This window comes from Typopeltis vanoorti, chromosome 26 (assembly GCF_054136105.1).
Source record: "Typopeltis vanoorti isolate ZY-2024b chromosome 26, IOZ_Tvanoo_1.0, whole genome shotgun sequence".
NCBI classification, from domain to species: Eukaryota; Metazoa; Arthropoda; class Arachnida; order Uropygi; family Thelyphonidae; genus Typopeltis; species Typopeltis vanoorti.
In genome coordinates, this window is record NC_143574.1 from 31,552,668 (window position 1) to 31,571,232 (window position 18,565).

General features: G+C 38.7%; 1 protein-coding gene across 1 annotated transcript in view; it reads right to left on the reverse strand.

Moving 5' to 3' along the window:
* The window catches only part of LOC150092461 (shootin-1-like), a 253,303-nt gene that overhangs the window by 103,947 nt on the left and 130,791 nt on the right, over positions 1-18,565 (reverse strand). Inside the window, exon 10 of the mRNA XM_090414949.1 lies at positions 6,002-6,137. Coding sequence (XP_090271075.1) covers positions 6,002-6,137 — 136 coding nt within the window. The remainder of the gene's footprint in view (positions 1-6,001; positions 6,138-18,565) is intronic.

An 18,565-nucleotide genomic window follows, 5' to 3' on the forward strand; every position in this document is an offset into this window, starting at 1 on the left:
GCACAAAGTGAGTGATCATTATGGGAGACTATAGTGATATAAACTGTAGAGAAGGTAGCATGCAATAATAAGGGAACTGTATTTTTGGATTTCTTGAGAGAAAACTGTTTAGGCAGCATGTAGTGGAGGGTACACAAGATTGAGAGTTCTGGATTTGGTCATAGCATTAGAGGGATTTGATTATGACTGAGATGGAATACTTGCCCCCCCCCACCCCCCACCCCCACGCATAGTCCCATCACTATCCACCTCAAAAACTTGGCATTATTTCTAGCAAATGTACTCACTTCCTCCTCCTCCTCTGTGAAGAAGAAGATTTAACATAGAACTTCAATTTCTTCTTACAACTTTTAGCAAAATGGTTATTCAAAACAGTTAATAAGCTACTATTCAATCCACCTTCTCGCCAGACTAAAGATAGAAATAGTAAAAAAAGCTATGTATTCATAGCTTTTTTTACTATTTCTATCTTTTGGTGAAATTTCCATTTCACCAAAATTAGCCAAAGTTCTTTAAAAATATAACATCTGGACTTCTTTCACTCCTATACTTAAACTCCATTCCTTGCTCAGTATGTCCAAGCAAAAACATAACCTGAAATATACTTGCGTTTACCATATTTAGTGCAACTGCAACATACTTTATTTTGGCCAGATGGAAAAATCCATTGAATTAAGTCTAAAGGAACATGAAAGAGACATCACATATGGCAGAACCAGAGCAAGTGCTCTGTTGAACCACATCCTGAATTCTGCTGATGCTAACGACGAAAACTATCATTCATCCAGTCATATGGGACAAATCGGAAAATATCTCTCAATGCTATGATGAACTGGAAAGAAGTTGAAAGTTTATTTTTCACTTGGTTAGAGTATAATAAAATTAGTTTAATCCTTTTTTCAAGTGTGAGCAAACAAAGTTTGCACCTGAAAGTATCTTCAGGACTGGGGTAAGGTGGTACAACTGTACCACCTTACCCCAGATCAAATTTTATTATTGAACTGGAAAGAAGGATTGTAGATGCTAAAAAAATCTTCCTCCATCCAGCATTTCAACACTAACTTCAGCTATAATCTCTCAGACTGTTATTTCACTGCTATCCAACTCTGGCATTCATGAGACCTTGGATATGCGCATGCTCCCAATAATGAAGAGATACACAGAACAGCTTCAAACGTTAATAAGTTAAAGCTTTAATGTATCGATTTTTTTTTCTCTCACAATGTTTGTTGGTAGTTCCCTCATGTTATGCATCTGAAGAAGTCTAAGAAGAGGAAACTAGTTGTGCAGTTTATCTCTTAGCTTATAGTCATTTAATCTATTTCAAATACACACACACACACACACACCTGGATACCTTGCTCTAGAGATCAAACACGGAACTTTAAGCTACTTCAGGTATCCAAAGTCACTTTTCACTTAAAGACATTCACAAACATTCATGCCAACAGTGGGATTTGAACCTGCACCTTATTGTTCGGAGAGCAGGCATGTCATCCACTTGGTCAATCCAGCTGACAAAATGATTCCAAATTATTATTATCATCAGATATCTCCATGGAGTCTAGAGACTTATTGTGGGAGACCCACACTAATTTTTATACACACTAAACATATCAACACCTCTCCTTAAACTCATTCACTGTCTGGGAAATCAAAAATCCTGTAGCAATCCATTCCAGTCATTCACCACCATACAAGCAAAAAAATCAAATTATCACACCTTTACTTAACCATACTCTTATACAATTTCTATGAATGATCCTAGGTTCTCTCCCTACTTGTCACATGTTAAAATGGTTTCTTGGTATCCATCCTATATAACCCTTGAGCAACTTACAATCTTCTATCATTCTCCAAATAAAATTTGCAACTCATACTTTCAGTTGTGGAACGAAAAGTAATTGTAGAATGCTCCCTATAAGGATAGGGAGCATTCCACAATTACCGTATTTTCCGGTGTATAAGATGCACCCAAGAAATTTAATACAATTTTCTGGAAAAACCTAAACTTTAAAGTATGATTTAAAAAAAAAATGGATAAAATAATAGGTAATTTTTAATGTGTAGGAATCATTTTTGTTGAAATGGCAATGCCATTTTGCCGATTTTCTTGCGCCCATTTCAAAACTTCGGTCTCTAGTTCTGGCCACTTCGTAATTTTTCCATGTTCCGCGCACTTTTCATTACGCAAATTGTACAAAATCTCTTTCAGCTTCCCTATTCCCGTGTTCTTCCGCATATTTTACGACCTGCAATTTGTAACTTGAAGTATATGAATGTCACCTGTTTTTTTCCATCACTAAAATCTACGGGGAAATATCAAACTGAACACAAAATATCTCAACACGTCAACTCAATACTGATAAACATCGGTAACTGATTACTCGGATAAGATATTATAAAACTTGAATAGGGACTTCCCGTTCTTAGCCAATGACGTGCTAGAAGTCACGTGAAGGTCACGCATCAATTTGATTGCACCATTAACTGCCTACAAAGATCTTGGAACATAAAAGGGAGTGCATATGACTTTGAAAAGAGGAAACAATCTTTACTTTCATTATATAAGACGCACCCCATTTTTAAGGAAAATACGTACTTTTCTCTGGATCCTCACATGGGCTTTTTCAATTGAAGGTGAGTTAGCAGATCTCATATGGAGGTAGCAGGGCTTTTTTATTCTCCTGGAAACTCAAGTTTTTCATCCCATATACATACAAACCGGCCAGGAGGACACACACACAATTTATAAGCTAAAATACTAGTGGTGGTACTGGACACTAGATGACATTTTTTTTTTTTTTTATGTTGGGCCCATATACAGGAGGTTGGCTGGTCAACCTATAGTACGTTAGTATCATATATGGGTGATGGGTTGTAAAAGGAGAATAAATGTATATTGTATTCCTTGGGAAATACGTCTTCCCCCTGACGTATTCCCCCTGCTACTGCAGTTCCACAGAACTGCAGTAGCAGGGATGAATGAGGAGGAGAAGAAACTTGTTCTGTGGGTTTCAAGGTGTACTGTAAAAGGATGTTGGGCAGCAGCTGTATGTGTTCCAATGGGCTTGGTACAGGGTGGGGGAATTATTGATGCTGTTTCAGATGAACCTTTCCCGTGAAAGTATTTATAGAATATACAGATTGCAGAGTGGGGGAAAGCGAGTGGGGGAAGAAGAAAGTGGGGGAAGCGAGTTGGTGAGGGATGGGTCATTTATTAGTCTAATTGCTCTCCTCTGTATTGAGTCAAGCATTTTGAGGGAGCTTTTTGGAGCCCCACTCCAGATGTGAGAGCAGTATTCGAGAGCTGGACGGATTTGTGACTTGTACAGTGTTAACAGCTGTTTAGAGGTGAAGTAGCGTCTTGAGCGAAAAAGAAAACCTAGTTTTTTGGAAGCTGAAGATAAAATGGTTGTGATGTGTTTATGCCAGGAGAGGCTTGATGTCAAGGTAATTCCGAGAAGAGAAATTTCGTCTTTTCTGTGAATTTGAGTGTTATCGAAAACAATGCTGGGGAAAATGGTTCTTTTTTGTGAGAAATAAGACAGAACTGGGTTTTACTGGCGTTGAAGTTGACAAGGTTGTCTGAGCCCCATCGGAGGATGGCTTGGAGGTTGGAATTAAGGGCAGTGGTGGTTGATGTTCTGTGGGATGAAGTGAGTTGTGTAGGGTAGTGAGTTGTGTAGATGGCAATGGCATTCTGTGTAGTTGGTGGATCAAGCAGTAAAAATGGGTAGTTGGAATGCCTTCCCTCTAATCCTTAGAGGTATTACGTAATAATAACAATTTCTAGACTTATAGGTTTTTTTTTATTTTATCTGATCCACACATGAAAGGACACAAGATCTACAGTACATTAGTGCCATGTGTAAGCAAGGGGAATAGAAGAGAGGAGGCGTCTCTTCACATTTTGCTTGAACAGCTGAGAGTTGTAATCTCTGAAGAAGGCAGAGTGGGAAAGACTTCCAGAGGACAGAAGTAGATAGAATGAAAGAAAAGGTAGTGTAGTTGGTTTGGTGAGTTTCAAGATGGGGTGTAAATGGGTGTTGGTTAGCAATGGTTCTGGTTTTAATGATTTTGGAGGAGAATGGAGGAATAATAGTGGCCAATTCAGCAGAGCACTGTCCACAAAAGTATCTGTAGAAGAGGCACAAGGCAGAAACCAAACATCTGTGAGAGAGGGATCATTAATCAGCTGGATTGCCCTCTTCTTGATAGAATCGAGCAATCTTAGAGAGGATTTTGGTGTCCAAAACTGGAGCAATCTTAGAAAGGATTTTGGTGTTCAAAATTCTATACAAAGCCAAAATCCACCCATGGCTGGGCAGATCTGGGCTTTGAATAGAGTTAGCAAATGTGAGGGTGTTAAATAGTATCTTGTGCAAGAAAAAAAGTATACCAAGTTTTTTGGTGGCTGCAGAAGCTATGGTTGAAATATGGTTGTGCCAGGAAAGATCAGAGATGCAGGTCAATCCAAGAAGAGAAATATGATCTTGTTTGGATATCTCAGCATTACTGACGGTAAAAAGGGGGGGGGGGGACTCTTTCTTGCGAGAGATTAGACAGAACTGAGTTTTGGTGGCATTGAAGTTCACAAGGTTGACCTTGCCCCACTAGAAAATAGTAGGAGATCTAAGTTCAGGTCTCTGGTCATGGTAGATCTTGAGGATTCTAATACTTGAGCACTACAAGGTTTGTCAAATGCAAAGGAGGAATGGAGCGTACTGTCATCAGCAAAGCTATGGATAGGATTGGAAGTCTGTCAGAGCAAGTCATTTATATACAAGAGGAATAGAGTTGGTAAAAGAACAGAACCCTGGGGTATTCCTGCACTGGTGGGGAAATCTGAGAGGAGTCAATTATCCACCATAACACAGAGTAAGTGACCAGTAAAAAAGTTGGTGATCCAGTTGAGTGAGGAGGACAGACCATAGGATGAGAGTTTGTTAAGTAGGCCCCTGTGCCAAACCTGATCAAATGCCGTTGAAATGTCAAGGGCAACCACGTGAGTTTCTCCAAATTTCTCCATGGTCTGTGCCCGTAGGCCATGGAGAAATCTGGATGCTGATTAGTTGATATGCCTCTAGGTGGTTCAAGAGTTGGTTGTTGATGATCTCCATAATTTTTGAGAGAACAGAAGTGAGAGCGATTAGATGGTAGTTTGTTGGTTGACTTATATCACCTTTCTTTGGGATGGGTGATGTAAAGCTGTTTCATGTTGTAGGATAGAATATCATGCTAGTTGAATAGAATAGATTGAAGATACAGGATAGGTGTTAAGTTCTGGGGCACAGTTTTTTAATACAATAGGTGGGATATCATCAGGATCAGTTGCCTTGTTTGAGTTGAGGCTATTAAGGATTCTTTGGATTTCTTTTTGTTGGACGACTATGGGAGACATGAACAGAGCTATTCTTTGTGGAGTGGGGGGGGGGGTACTTTGTCCAGGTCATCAATGCAGGAACTGGAAGAGAAGAGTGATGCCAGTAAGTTGGCCTTGTCTTTTGGTGAGGTGACTAAAGTATCATCAGGAATCAAGAATGAAACCTGGATGGGCAGAAGTTGCACCCAATGACCCTGGCAAAGGACCAGAAGGAGCAACTACCATTTGGGTAGGAGGTGAGTATGCAGCATTTGGCCCTTCCAAAGTCTGACTTGGACTTGGTGTTGATTCTTTTGCAACTGTTGTGAGCTGCAGTATAGACAGAGAGGGCAGCTGAAGTTTTGGTCTTGAGGCAATTGTGGTAAACAGAGGTTTTTTTTCTTTTACAGCAAGGTATAAGAACAGCTGTTATACTGAAGATGCATTCATAATCCTTCTTTCTTCAGTAGTTTTTTAATAACTATAGGATTATAACCTATAGTTATTAAATTAAATATTGATGAACTGCTTCATTTTTTCCAACCTGTAAACCATATATATGGTAATAATGTACTATAAAGTTTTACAACCACCATTTATTATGAAGTTACTATAAAAAAAAAAAAAAATAATTACCCCTTTGCTCCAAAGTTTCTACCTTTCTTTCGGCAGCATGAGCACGTTGTTCGGCTTGCTCAAGACAATTTTCCAGACATTGCTTCTTTTCCAGCCATTCTTTTCTTTCTTCTTCTGTTTTATACATTTCTTTTTCCTTAAAAAGTATTGCATTATAGAATGAAATCATGTGTGATATTATGAAAACAGAACATCAAAATATAATAATTAAAAAAAAAAAAAAAAAAGGAAGACGACAACAGACACAAACTGCATATTATCCAACCAGTGAAAATGGAAACAAACTTAATTTAATTTTTTTTTCATTATTTAAATAGTATTTTAATGTATATTTAATGTTTGCAGCAACCACATTCAAAAACTATTTATTCCTACAAAGTACAGAAACCATTCTAACAATCTCACTGATCTAACTTCATGGACTGTATTTGAATGAAGTAGATGTTTGAAGGAAATATTGTTCATTGAGCAGTTGGAAGTGCAAATTCAGGGAAACTAGAGGTATTGGGGAGGGGATGCAAGCAAGCTGGTGTCTAACCACCCACCCCCCCCCCCCCCCACCCCCCCCCCCCCCCACCCCCCCCCCCCCCCACCCCCCCCCCCCCCCACCCCCCCCCCCCCCCACCCCCCCCCCCCCCCACCCCCCCCCCCCCCCACCCCCCCCCCCCCCCACCCCCCCCCCCCCCCACCCCCCCCCCCCCCCACCCCCCCCCCCCCCCACCCCCCCCCCCCCCCACCCCCCCCCCCCCCCACCCCCCCCCCCCCCCACCCCCCCCCCCCCCCACCCCCCCCCCCCCCCACCCCCCCCCCCCCCCACCCCCCCCCCCCCCCACCCCCCCCCCCCCCCACCCCCCCCCCCCCCCACCCCCCCCCCCCCCCACCCCCCCCCCCCCCCACCCCCCCCCCCCCCCACCCCCCCCCCCCCCCACCCCCCCCCCCCCCCACCCCCCCCCCCCCCCACCCCCCCCCCCCCCCACCCCCCCCCCCCCCCACCCCCCCCCCCCCCCACCCCCCCCCCCCCCCACCCCCCCCCCCCCCCACAAAAAAACATGACCTCACCTCCTGTTACAGGCCTTACAGAAAATTGGCATCCCTTATCCGCTCTACCAAAGACCAACCACTTCCCCTAGACCTACCTGGTGTATACCAGGTCCCTTGCAGTTGTAAACTGTCGTACTTTGGCCAAACAGGCAGGACAGCGAATATCAGAATTTCTGAACACAAGGACTACATCCGGTTTTGCAAGTATAGCCATTCTGGATGACCACGGAGATATGAAGTCATCCAGACCATGCTCCGGATACACGCCACAGAATACGGTGGAAGAAAGCTACAGTAATACACCGGAGCAAATATAAATACGAAAGATTATTTATGGAATCAGCCTCTGCCCTAAGAAACTCTCCAAACCTCAACAAATTTGGTTGTATGCGACTGCCCCAAATTTGGGAGGCATACATCAGCAGACCTTCAGCCCAACGGCCAAGAACGCGTACTTAGCCCGCCAGAGGGCACCATCGGGACTTCTAGGAGAACGATAGCTTCATATCTTCATTCTCAGTTACTGTATTGTTAGTGCCTGTGTGCAACTGCCTTTTTGTAAGTTCCTTTTGAAAATGGCAATGTGACATTGCCGAAATATCGGAAATATTTATTAAAGTATAATTTAATTTATATTCGGATCTACGTTGTTTCAATTCCCTAAGTGATTTAGAAAAGCACTAGAGGTAGGATCTTACTAATGATACTTGAACTTGAACTAAAATAGAAGTTAAGATGAATTTTATATACGAGGAAGATGGTTTTCATTTGAGCCTATATCGTGTGAGATAGAGGTCAAGAGGATAAAATATATTGTTGGTTGCTGCTATAGACCTAGGGACATGTGGATGCATGCATTGCCAGATTAGCACAATGAGTACAAGCTGAGTAATTATCATTGGGAACCTATGATGATACAGATTGGAAGGAGGAAAAGATCACGTGCCAAGATAGAAATAGAATAATTAAATAACTGATGCTTTGTAGAGAAGGCAAGAGCAAGCATCAGAATTATTAGTAGTTGTAGGTACAAATGATTTAGTTGGCCAAAAAAGAATGTTGATAAAGACTTCAAGAAGTTGTTAGCAGATAAAGGATAATAGTATTGTTGGAAAATTATTAGCATGTTGTCCCAGATGTGGATTGAGAAGAAGAGCAGAAATAATGAATAGCAAGATGGCTGAGTTGTGTGAGGCAAAAGAGATTCAATTTGTAAATCTATGGAGAAAATTTGAAAGAAAGTTGGAATGGTTTAAAGTTGATGGATTGAATTTGAATAAGTTTGGTGTTGGGAATTTAGAAAGCTATTTTTTGCTGAGAAGGCACAGAATCAGCAAGAAAATGTAGCTAATGATCAAAGGGTACTTTTGAAGCAGGATACAAGAGCTAAACAGATTTTACTACAGGAGAAAGATGGATATGAGGTTGAAGATGTGGTTGCAGCAGCACACAAGGTGATGGAATGCATAAAGATGAGGATAAGACAGGTATGAACAAAGGCCAAACAGAGAGGTGTGGTATAGCAGCTAGAAAAGAGAATGTTGGTACTAGTAGAATGGCCTCAAAGACACAGGGATTGTTATGTTTGTATATAAATGTAAGGAGTGTTCGAAATAAGAGCAGAGATTGTTGCATTGATTCAGTCAGTACACACAAAGAATTGATATGAGTGAAACTTGGATTTTGTGATGTTAGGAATAGAAATGGAAGGATATACAATTTTCTGGAAGGATAGGAAAGTGAAAAGAGGAGAGGTGGAGTGCTGTTAATGATTGAAGAGGAATTGTGTCTACAAAGTATGGAAGTTGAGAGTACATGTGCAGATTTTGAATATGTTTGGTGTGAAGTTGAAATTAACAGGCTATCTGATAGGATGCTGTTATAGGCCAGGAAATGTAGAAAATACTGATCGTGAAATGTTTAGGCAAATTGGTGAGAGACTAATTACAGGAATATAGAATGGAAGGAGATAATGTATGGGAATAAGGAAAGCGAGTCTGTTGAATTTGGGAGATAGGGTTAGATGTGTGTAGCGAAGCAGAGTGCCCTCCCGTGATGAATCCTTGGACTTCTTGGAGGTGTTACGTAATAACAACAAATATCTTGAGCAGTGTGTGACTGATGCAACTAGAAACTAATGTTTTGAATTTCGTGAAACTCCACAAGATGTAGTTGTTAATGAAGTATTGCCACTTCCACCAGCTAGTGAGAGTGATCATGATTAGGTACTTGTTTGGGAAGTGGTGAAACAAGAAAAGGTTACAACCAAAATCAGATATATGTAGAAGTATAAGGTGGATGATTATGGAAAGCTCTGGAGGTAGCTAGCATCAATATGTTGAGTAGAACAGCTGTGCAGAAAAGATGTTGACAGTGAATAAAAATTCATAAGGTAGTATCGGACACAAGCAATGTATAAGCTGCATACCAAGGGTTAAGCAAATACAGAGTAGGAGTAAAATGGATGGACAGTGAAATCAAGCATGTTGCATTGGAAAAGAAAATGCTTTGAAGAAGGTACAACAGAGTTGATGGCGATTGAATCCATGAAGAGTATAAAGTGCAAGCTAGGAAGAAAGCCCTTGAATTAAAAGGGAATTCTTCCACTATATGGTAAGCAAGAGAAATAATTATGGCCGGTTGACACTGGTGTATAACTGTTGCAATGGAATTATTGAATGAACACTTTATCAGCATATATAATACTGGTGTAAATGATGTTATGCAACACATAGAAGAGAGGCAAGTATTAGGATAATTGGAAGTAAAAGAATCAGATGTACCAGGTGCTGATTGGGTTAGATATTTAATAAGGCTATGGGAATGGATGACATATCAACATGTATTCTTAAGGAATGTGCACAAGAATTAGCTATGTCCTTGACCGGTCATTTAATGAAAGTCTTGCGGTTGGCAAGATTTCTAAGTAGACAAAATAGTACTACTCCACAAGTATGGTTCTAAAGTAGAAGTTTCCAGTTATAGACCAGTCTGTATAACTGTAATATATATAGTCAAAGTATTAGAGAGATTGGGTAGGAATAGAATACAAGACTAGGTTGATGGGTGTAGGATTCTATGTGATGGTCAGCATGGAATTTTTAAGGGTAGGTCTTGTTTTAACACTTTACTTGCATTTTATGATAAGATAATGAGTGTGTTAGATAAGAGAGAATCATACAGAGTGATATTCTTGGACTTTGAAAAAGCATTTGCTAGATTACTACATGGTAAGTTGTGTGTGCAATCAGAGGATGGGAATAGATAGTGTATTGGTTAGATGGATCACTTTCTGAATGATACCAGCAGGTTGTGTATGAAGCAATGTTTAACTTATTTGTAAATGATGTATCATGTGGACTGACTAGGGATCTTCATTTGTTTGCTGATGATGCAAAGTTTGGGAAGGATAAGTAGTACTGCTGATGTCATTTTCCTTCAGGAAGATTTGAATAGACTTTTCATCTTGGACAAAGGAGCAGGATTATAGTTTTAATATTTATAAGTGCAAGTTGTTACATTTTGGAGTGCAGAAATATAAGACTGTGTACTATATTGATGGTGCTGTATTGCAGGAAGTGGATATGATTAGAGATGTTGGAGTGATGGTTGACAGTAGACTGAAGTTTAGAGGGCATTTTGCAAGTGTTGCAAAGACTGTACATTGTAATTCCTCTATGATACAGAGGACTCTAACATGTAGTGATAAGGAGGCAGGTGTGCCACTGCATAAAGCACTGGTCAGACCATATTTGTACTACTGTTCTCAGATGGTCATCTCGTTTTCAATGTGATGTGAAAACACTGGAGAAGATCCAGAGAAGAATTGCTAACATAATATCAGGACTATGAAACATTGGCTATGGAGAGAGAGAGAGAGAGAGAGAGAGAGAGAGAGAGATTGAAGAACTGTGGATTGCAGAGTTTGGTGGAGCTGACATGATAGAGATGTTTAAGTTAGTGTGAGTTGATTTTATCAGATTAATCCAGAGAGGATCATAAAAAAGTCAAAGGCAAGAGGAGAAGAACCAGAGGCCACCCCTGGAAGATATGTAAGAGTGTGGTGAATAGGGGTGTGAGGAGTAATTATTTTACATGGAGAATTGTTAGTGAATGGAATGCATTACTGGAATATGTTGTTAATGCAGGGAGTGTTAATGACTTTAAGATTCAGTAAAATAGATATGTTGTCAGTTGAATAAACCTCCCACTATGATTTTGCTGACTTCACGGAGGGAATAATAATAATTTATACAGTTACTAAGGGATGATTACCTGAAATAGCATGTGATAGAGAGGACTAGGGGTTTGAGTGTGTTGGACATAATAATAGGCATCAGAAGAACAATCCTTACTCCAGTAGCAAATAGTTCCAATTGGAAGAAAGTGACAATGTAGTCTTTGTTAGGGAAGTTGCTCAACATGCGAATTCTCAGTCAAGAAAGTGTTTATGTGGAACTCCAAAGCTGGTGATTGCGACAAATTCAGATAGCTGTTTGGAGCAGTGTCATTGCATAAAAAGTTACAAGGAAAGAATGTCAGTTCACGAGAAGTGGTCAGGGATTGTTTGAGAGGGGCAGTATCAAACTGCATACCCAGGTTTAAGAGGATAAATCAAGCAGGGTAAATGAATGAGTAAGAGATATAAATCAGCAACTGCAAAAATAATAAAAAACATTATGAAGGGAATATAAATAAAATGATGAACAGCATACTCATGAGCAATACAAAGTGCAGCCAAGAAGGATTACTAGTATGGTAAGAAGGCTAAATCAGATATGAGAGAAAATTAACTAAGCAAGCCAAAGTAAATCCAAAAGAGATTTTCCTCTATGTAATAAGCAAAAATAAGTATGATTATAGAAGGATAACTTTACTCAGTTCTGATGGAAGGAAAATAACAGAAGCAGAACAAACAGTTGAAATACTAAGCAATAACTTTTCAAGAGTGTTATCATGCAGGTGAAGACTTTGCAGTTAACAGTGGGAGAGTTGATGTGCTCAGCATGTTGAAAAATATAAATGTGAATACAGCACTGATACTGAAAAGCATGTTATTCCATTTGCTATAAGAATGTACAAGAGAACAGGCAGTGCCTCTGATGAAGTTGTTTAATCTAAATCTCATCTTTGGCAAGTGAGCCTAATCTTATCCTCTTTCCAAGAAGTGTAAAGAAGATAAGATTAGGGTGACTGTTTTTTTTTTTTTTTATGTCAATCCAGGACATAAAAATTTACTTAAACCAGACATTTTATGTCAGCTTTATATTTTGATCCCTTTCAATTCCTGAAATTTTTCAGCTGATATATATTTTTTAAAACATATAATTTCATTGAGTAACTTGTATAACAACTATTTGAAAATAATTTTGGTAAAGAATTTAACAGTGGAACAAATTCACAAGAAATTTTTTCCTTATATTTAAAGATCAAATTGTCAAATAATAGACTGTTATTAGAACAGTTAAATCAACTATTCTATTAATGACAGGAATATAACAAAAATATAAGTAAAAATGTCAGTACACTATTCGCTTTTCGAAATGATATTGTTGCCAAGAAGTGGTGATGACCTAATTCAAAGGTAAATTATATCTGTAATAAAAACACCATAACCATAAACACTGCTTTTAGCACATGCTGGCAAACAATATTGCAATTTTCTCCATTACATAAAGGTTGCTCCAAAACAGAAGCAGAAAATTACAGATCTATTAGTGCCTTGGGAGTGGTGGTTAAAGTATTAGAAAAGTTGGTTAAAAGTAGAATTAAAGGAATGGGAAGATAGGAATATGATACCTCTATGGTGTGCAGCATGGCTTTGTAAAAGATAGGTCTAGATGCCTTAGCAATTTATTCACATTTTATAATAAACTGACAATGTAATTGGATAAAGGAAATTGTTATGTCTGGATACTGCTGGATTTTGCATAAGCATTTAACAGAATACTGGATGGAAAACTATTACATAAGTTACAGCAAATGAAAATGGATATGAAGCTCTTGGCATGGATGGGGGAGGTGTATATTGGAGCAGAATCAAAGCAAACGAGGAGTGGAGTGTCTCATGGCTCTGTACCATGCTGAAACACTTTAATTTGTTACTAAAATAAGTAACAAGAAACAAGACAAGAAATATGCATGGATAGGCTTATGTGTTCGTCAGACATTTTTGTAATAGATTTCACAGTTTGATATGAACACAGATGGTTAAGAAAACTATTTATTAACTTAAAAGCTAATATTTCATCCAGCATCTTCAGAGCACACAACACAAAGTTTGTTACAAATGCAAAACAACCACAATCTGGTGTAACAGTGGGGCTAGTAAAAGTAATTGCAGTGTGCAACACAAGACTAAAGTCCTAATATGGCACCATCTAGGTTTAAAAAAAAAAAAAAAAAAAAATTCAAAGTTTTGAAATAGTAGTCCAAATTATAGTCTTAGAAGACTATCATTTGGACTACTATTTTTTTTTTTTTTTAAACCTAGATGTAGAGATTTAAGAGTGATGGTGGACAGAGATTTGAAGGTCAGAGGATATATATTGCAAAACTTGGCAAAATAGTGAAAAGGATTAATTGGATGTTGAATACATTGACAAGTAAAGATGGGGAGGTTATTATCTCTCTCTTTATAAGAGGGATGATAATAATATGCACAGATTTGGTTACTTGGGTTTCTTGGGGGGGATCAGGAGATGGAGAGGTTTTGGAGATGAGTGATCTTAGCTGGTGACAGTTCTGGAATGCTAATGTAAGAATAGATGAAATATATATATATATATATATATATATATATATATATATATATATATATATTTCAGAGGAGAAGGAACTTGATAGAACTTATAAGTTACTAAAGGGATTCTATAAGATTAACACAATTTTTTTTTCAATACATGAAGGGTGTGGGCAGACTAGATTTTTTGCTTGGAAAGTAGTGAATGAGTAGAATTTGTAGTTGAAAGAGGTAGTTGTGAGTGCCTGTACAGTGAACACATTCTCATTCATCAAATTAAGATACCATGCTATTGAATAAACATGTTAACCCACTTGTGAATCAGCTTCTGTCATACCAATGCCATTCTTCAATTTTCCACTTTATGACATTAATTCACACTGCAACCATTTTACTGTTTTTGCAAAATCTTCCATGCTGTGATCTCTTTTATATCACTTCTTCCCTTCCTTACTTATATCAATTATTTGAGTTCTTTTTCCACACTATTTCATCTTCGTTTGTTTTCAATGGATTCTTTTCATATCCACATGACTTCACCTTTCATCACATGCATCCTGAATTTCTTTGAATTAATTTATAAAACAGATAATTTAGCTAGTGATCTGTGTAAAACTAAAGTGAAATTTTAAACCAGTAAATAATTATTTCAAGAATTGTTATTCAAGAAATAAGTCACTTTATATAAGAGTAAATGAAAAATGAGTTAAAGAGAAAAAATTTATTAGCTTCACAAGATGCCAGCCTGACTAGTAAATACTGCTTGCTATTTTGTGTTTTATGGTGCAAGGATAGCTGTGGTCATGCTATGCCAGTAAATGATCACAGCAGTATACAAGCTAAAAAGTAGTAACATATGACAAATGGATATACAAGGATGTGCTGAAAAGTTGTGATAACCACCATGAAGGAATTAAGGTAGAACCATGTAATGTACACATATTTCCTACTAAGTGTTATACACTTGTTACAATGCTGCTGTATCATTTGCAATTGTTCTTTTCAAGTGTTCCCTTAAATTTAGGAATAAGAAATAGTCAGATGGGACCAGGTCTAGTGAGCAGGGTTGGTGAGGCAGATGTTGAAAGCTCAAGTATTGTCTGTTGGGTTTCATGAGCAGAGTAAGCAGGTGCATTGTCCTGCAGAAGCAACATGCCTCTGCTCAGTTTCCCCCATGCATTTTTCTTTCAGTACCTCCTTTAATTCCTTCACAACTGTTGAATAAACTACTGCTGTTGTAACAGCTTCACATTTTTTGAGGTACTTGGTAAGGATTACACCATCCATATCCCAAAAGACAATGGCAAGAACTTCCTTGCTGACTTTTGGTTTGGAAGTTCTTTGGCTGTGGAGAACCTTTGTGTCTCTACTCCACTGACTGTTGTTTGTTCTCTAGATTGTTGATGGATATTCACCCTAACTCGTTCCTGGATATCCTCAGAGTCTTTGAAATGTTTTTGGTTGGTATTCATTTATCATCAAGGAGGATGGCATGCACTGCATTAATGAATTCAGGTGTGATCGCTGTGGAAGGTCTTCCTGACATTTGAGGCATCTGTTGTCTCAAGATTCTCAGTTTTAAATTTGGCTACCCATTTGGCAACTGTTGGATATGCTGGAGCACAGTCCCTTTGGCGAATTTAAGTTGCAGACTTTTCTTGCAGCAGAAAAAACTTGAGGGATGGCCCACACCTCTGTGTCTTCAAATTTCTTAAAAACCTCTGACATGTCTTCTTATATATCCCCCCCCCCCCCCCCAAAAGAACAACATGGGGATTAAAGATATGTTTTTTCTCGTGGTTATATCAATTGCTTTAATATTTTTGTTCTAGGTATTTATCGGAACTTTTCAGCACTCATTCATGAATTGAGGACAGTCAATTAAAATATGATAAATGGCGAGTCTGGCAATATAAAACTCACAAAAAGCATGTTATCACCCCTCAACAGGTAAGAGTGTGTGAGGCAGAGGTCATGAAATGACTATGACTTATGTAGCAAGTACAACCTCTGTTTGGCCCTTGCACAGAATAGACTGCCATAATTTAATTTCAGGCTTAATTTGGTAGAGCTTATTATTATTCTCTCTATTCCAAGATGATTGCTACCGAGATAAAAGTTTGTATCTGATAATCTGCTGGTAATCAGTGTATGGTACAGGCAGATGGTGGATGTCTGAAAAATGAGCCGATATAGCTGTATATCCGCAGCCTCAGTTTCCTTGATCCCAACATGTCTTGGAATCCAACAGAAGCATACATCGGAGCGTAGCTTCCATAATTGAAAGAGCAGTTGCTGAATTCAAGAGATTGTTGGATATTTTTCCTAACTCCCGACTTTTTATTCCCTGAAGAGAAATTTGTGAATCTGAATATATTATGCAGCTTTGGTAGTGATGCAATCTGATGTATTTGAGTGCAAGCTCTATTGCATACAGGTCAGCTGTAAAGTTGTTTCACATTCAAGTGGGATTTGTGCAGATATAATGCTGTCTGGAAAAATGGCAGAAGATCGCTAGGTCCTCTGATTCTCAACTGTCTCTGCAGATGGGTACAAAAATCAATATTCAATTCAACGAGCTTTGAAGAGCTGCTAGTAGACAACAGAATGGGGGGGGGGGGGTTGTCAGCCTGCTAAAAGAAAAAAAAAAAAAATCTACATGCTGGTATGTATGCCATGGTTTAGTAGTGTAAACCAATGAGTTTTATGGCAGTCTTTTAAATATTGTACTGATTCTCCCATCATGAATGAAAAGTAGTTGGCCAAGTGGGATGGCCTGCAGAAATTTTATTTTCATTGCATATAACAGAGGGCTTTTGATGTGGAAGCAACAAAGATGATTCATTTGCCTTGATGCACAGACTAGAATGTGTGAAATGTTCCAGTTGCAATTCTGATGGCTTGATGGTGAACAGGGTCTGGCCATCGCAAAGGTACTTTTCCTAGCAGAAGCATAGACTTGAGACCCATAATCAAGTTTTGATCCTATCAATGCCATATACAAATGTAGCAAAGAACATCCATTAGCACCCCCAAAAGATGGAAGATAGGGTGCTAATGGATGTTCATTGCTTTATAGCACTTGTCTCATAATTATTGTATGTGACAGAGAGAGCAAACTGAAGCTGTCAAATATTAACTGCTTTTGGTGCAACTGGGATTGATATTTATCCTGGTCAGAGTTCTGGAGGATGAAAATCATATCTGCAGTAAAAATTCACACAAACTGTCTTCTGCTATGAAAATCTGAATCCATTTGCAAGCACCCATTTTGAGAGGTGGTTGATGGTCTGCTGCAGTTGTCTTTCTTTGACTTTCATAATACATTAATGACAGACAGAAGATGGTGAAGCCATCCACACAGAGGGTGTTATTTACTGTTGGATGTAAATAACACTCTAAATAAATTGTTCTGTTATTGGGTTGACCTTGATTGCAAAAAGCATGGATACTTAAGTTGAACCTTCTGAGATTCCCTCCTCTTGGATATATGGTCATGAGAGAGCAGTTCCCACTTGGACTGATTAGGTAAGAAGTTCTTGATAAAACGAAGGATATTTCCTCTAAGGCCAAAACTGTGTAGTTATTTGAGTATTCCAAATCTCCCAGCAGTGATGTATGCTTTTTCCATATCAAAAGAAAACATACCATATGCTTGCGTTTTAGGAAGGCATCTCTAATGGATGCCTCCAGCCAGACTAGATGATCAGTAGTAGAATGATATTTTTGAAAGCCTCATTGTGTTCTGGGAAAAAGGATGTCTCTCCAAAAACTACAAAAGATGAGAGTTTAACCATTTTCCCCCCAGAATCTCGCACAAGCAGCTGGTCAGACCAATTGGGTGGTAGTTATTTAGCGGTTTTTGGATCCTTCTCTGACTTAGGAAAGACAATAATAATTGCCTTTTGTCAGGAATACAGAAATCTGCTCTCATGCAAAATTCTGTTGTAAAGGTGCAACAGTTGATCTGTGAATGATGGCAAGACATATTTTATCATTTTGTAATGGATATTATCTGGTCCAACAGCAGTTGAGCAGAATTTAAGCAAAGCAGATTTCATTTCTTCTTTAGTGAATTGTCTGTTGTATTTTTCAGTCCTGTTTGAAGTAAACTGGATTTATGGGGTTTTTTTTTGCATTTGCTTTTTTGGGCAAGTAACTCAAGGCAATAAGATGTTACTGATGTTTTAACAAAAATTTTCCCAAATGTGTTGGCAATTGCTGTTGGATCAACAACTGTGTATACACAGTTGTTGATATATCTCCCACTGGCGCTCTGTGTCCAAAGATAGAGAGCCAGTGGGAGATATATCTATCCTTTATTTTTTGGAATTTTTCCTGGACTTCTTTAGGATTAGTTGTTCATGCAACGGAGAATGTATACTGGATCCAGGATTCCTTTTGATTCTGGCTAATACATCTGGCATCAAAGCCAGATTCATTTTGATTCCGATGCCAGATGTGTCTTGCTTGAGTAGTTTGAAAGCAATTACATTTGTCATTGTGGGCTATATGCAGAAAATACCCCAAGATTTCTTTTGAGCTTCTTTGGCTGCTTTGCAAATCGTCATTCCACCATGTCTTAGAGAAACATAAAAACTGGACTAGATGTTTCAGGAATTGCAGTTGTAGCAGCTTGTGCAAATACACTGCTGTCACATGATTTACTACATCACTGATGGAAGTAAAGCTGATCATTTGCATAATCAAATTCTGCTAAAGATGAGAAGGTGAGCCAGTTAGCCTGTCAAAATTTTCATTGTGATATCAGTGGTGGAGCA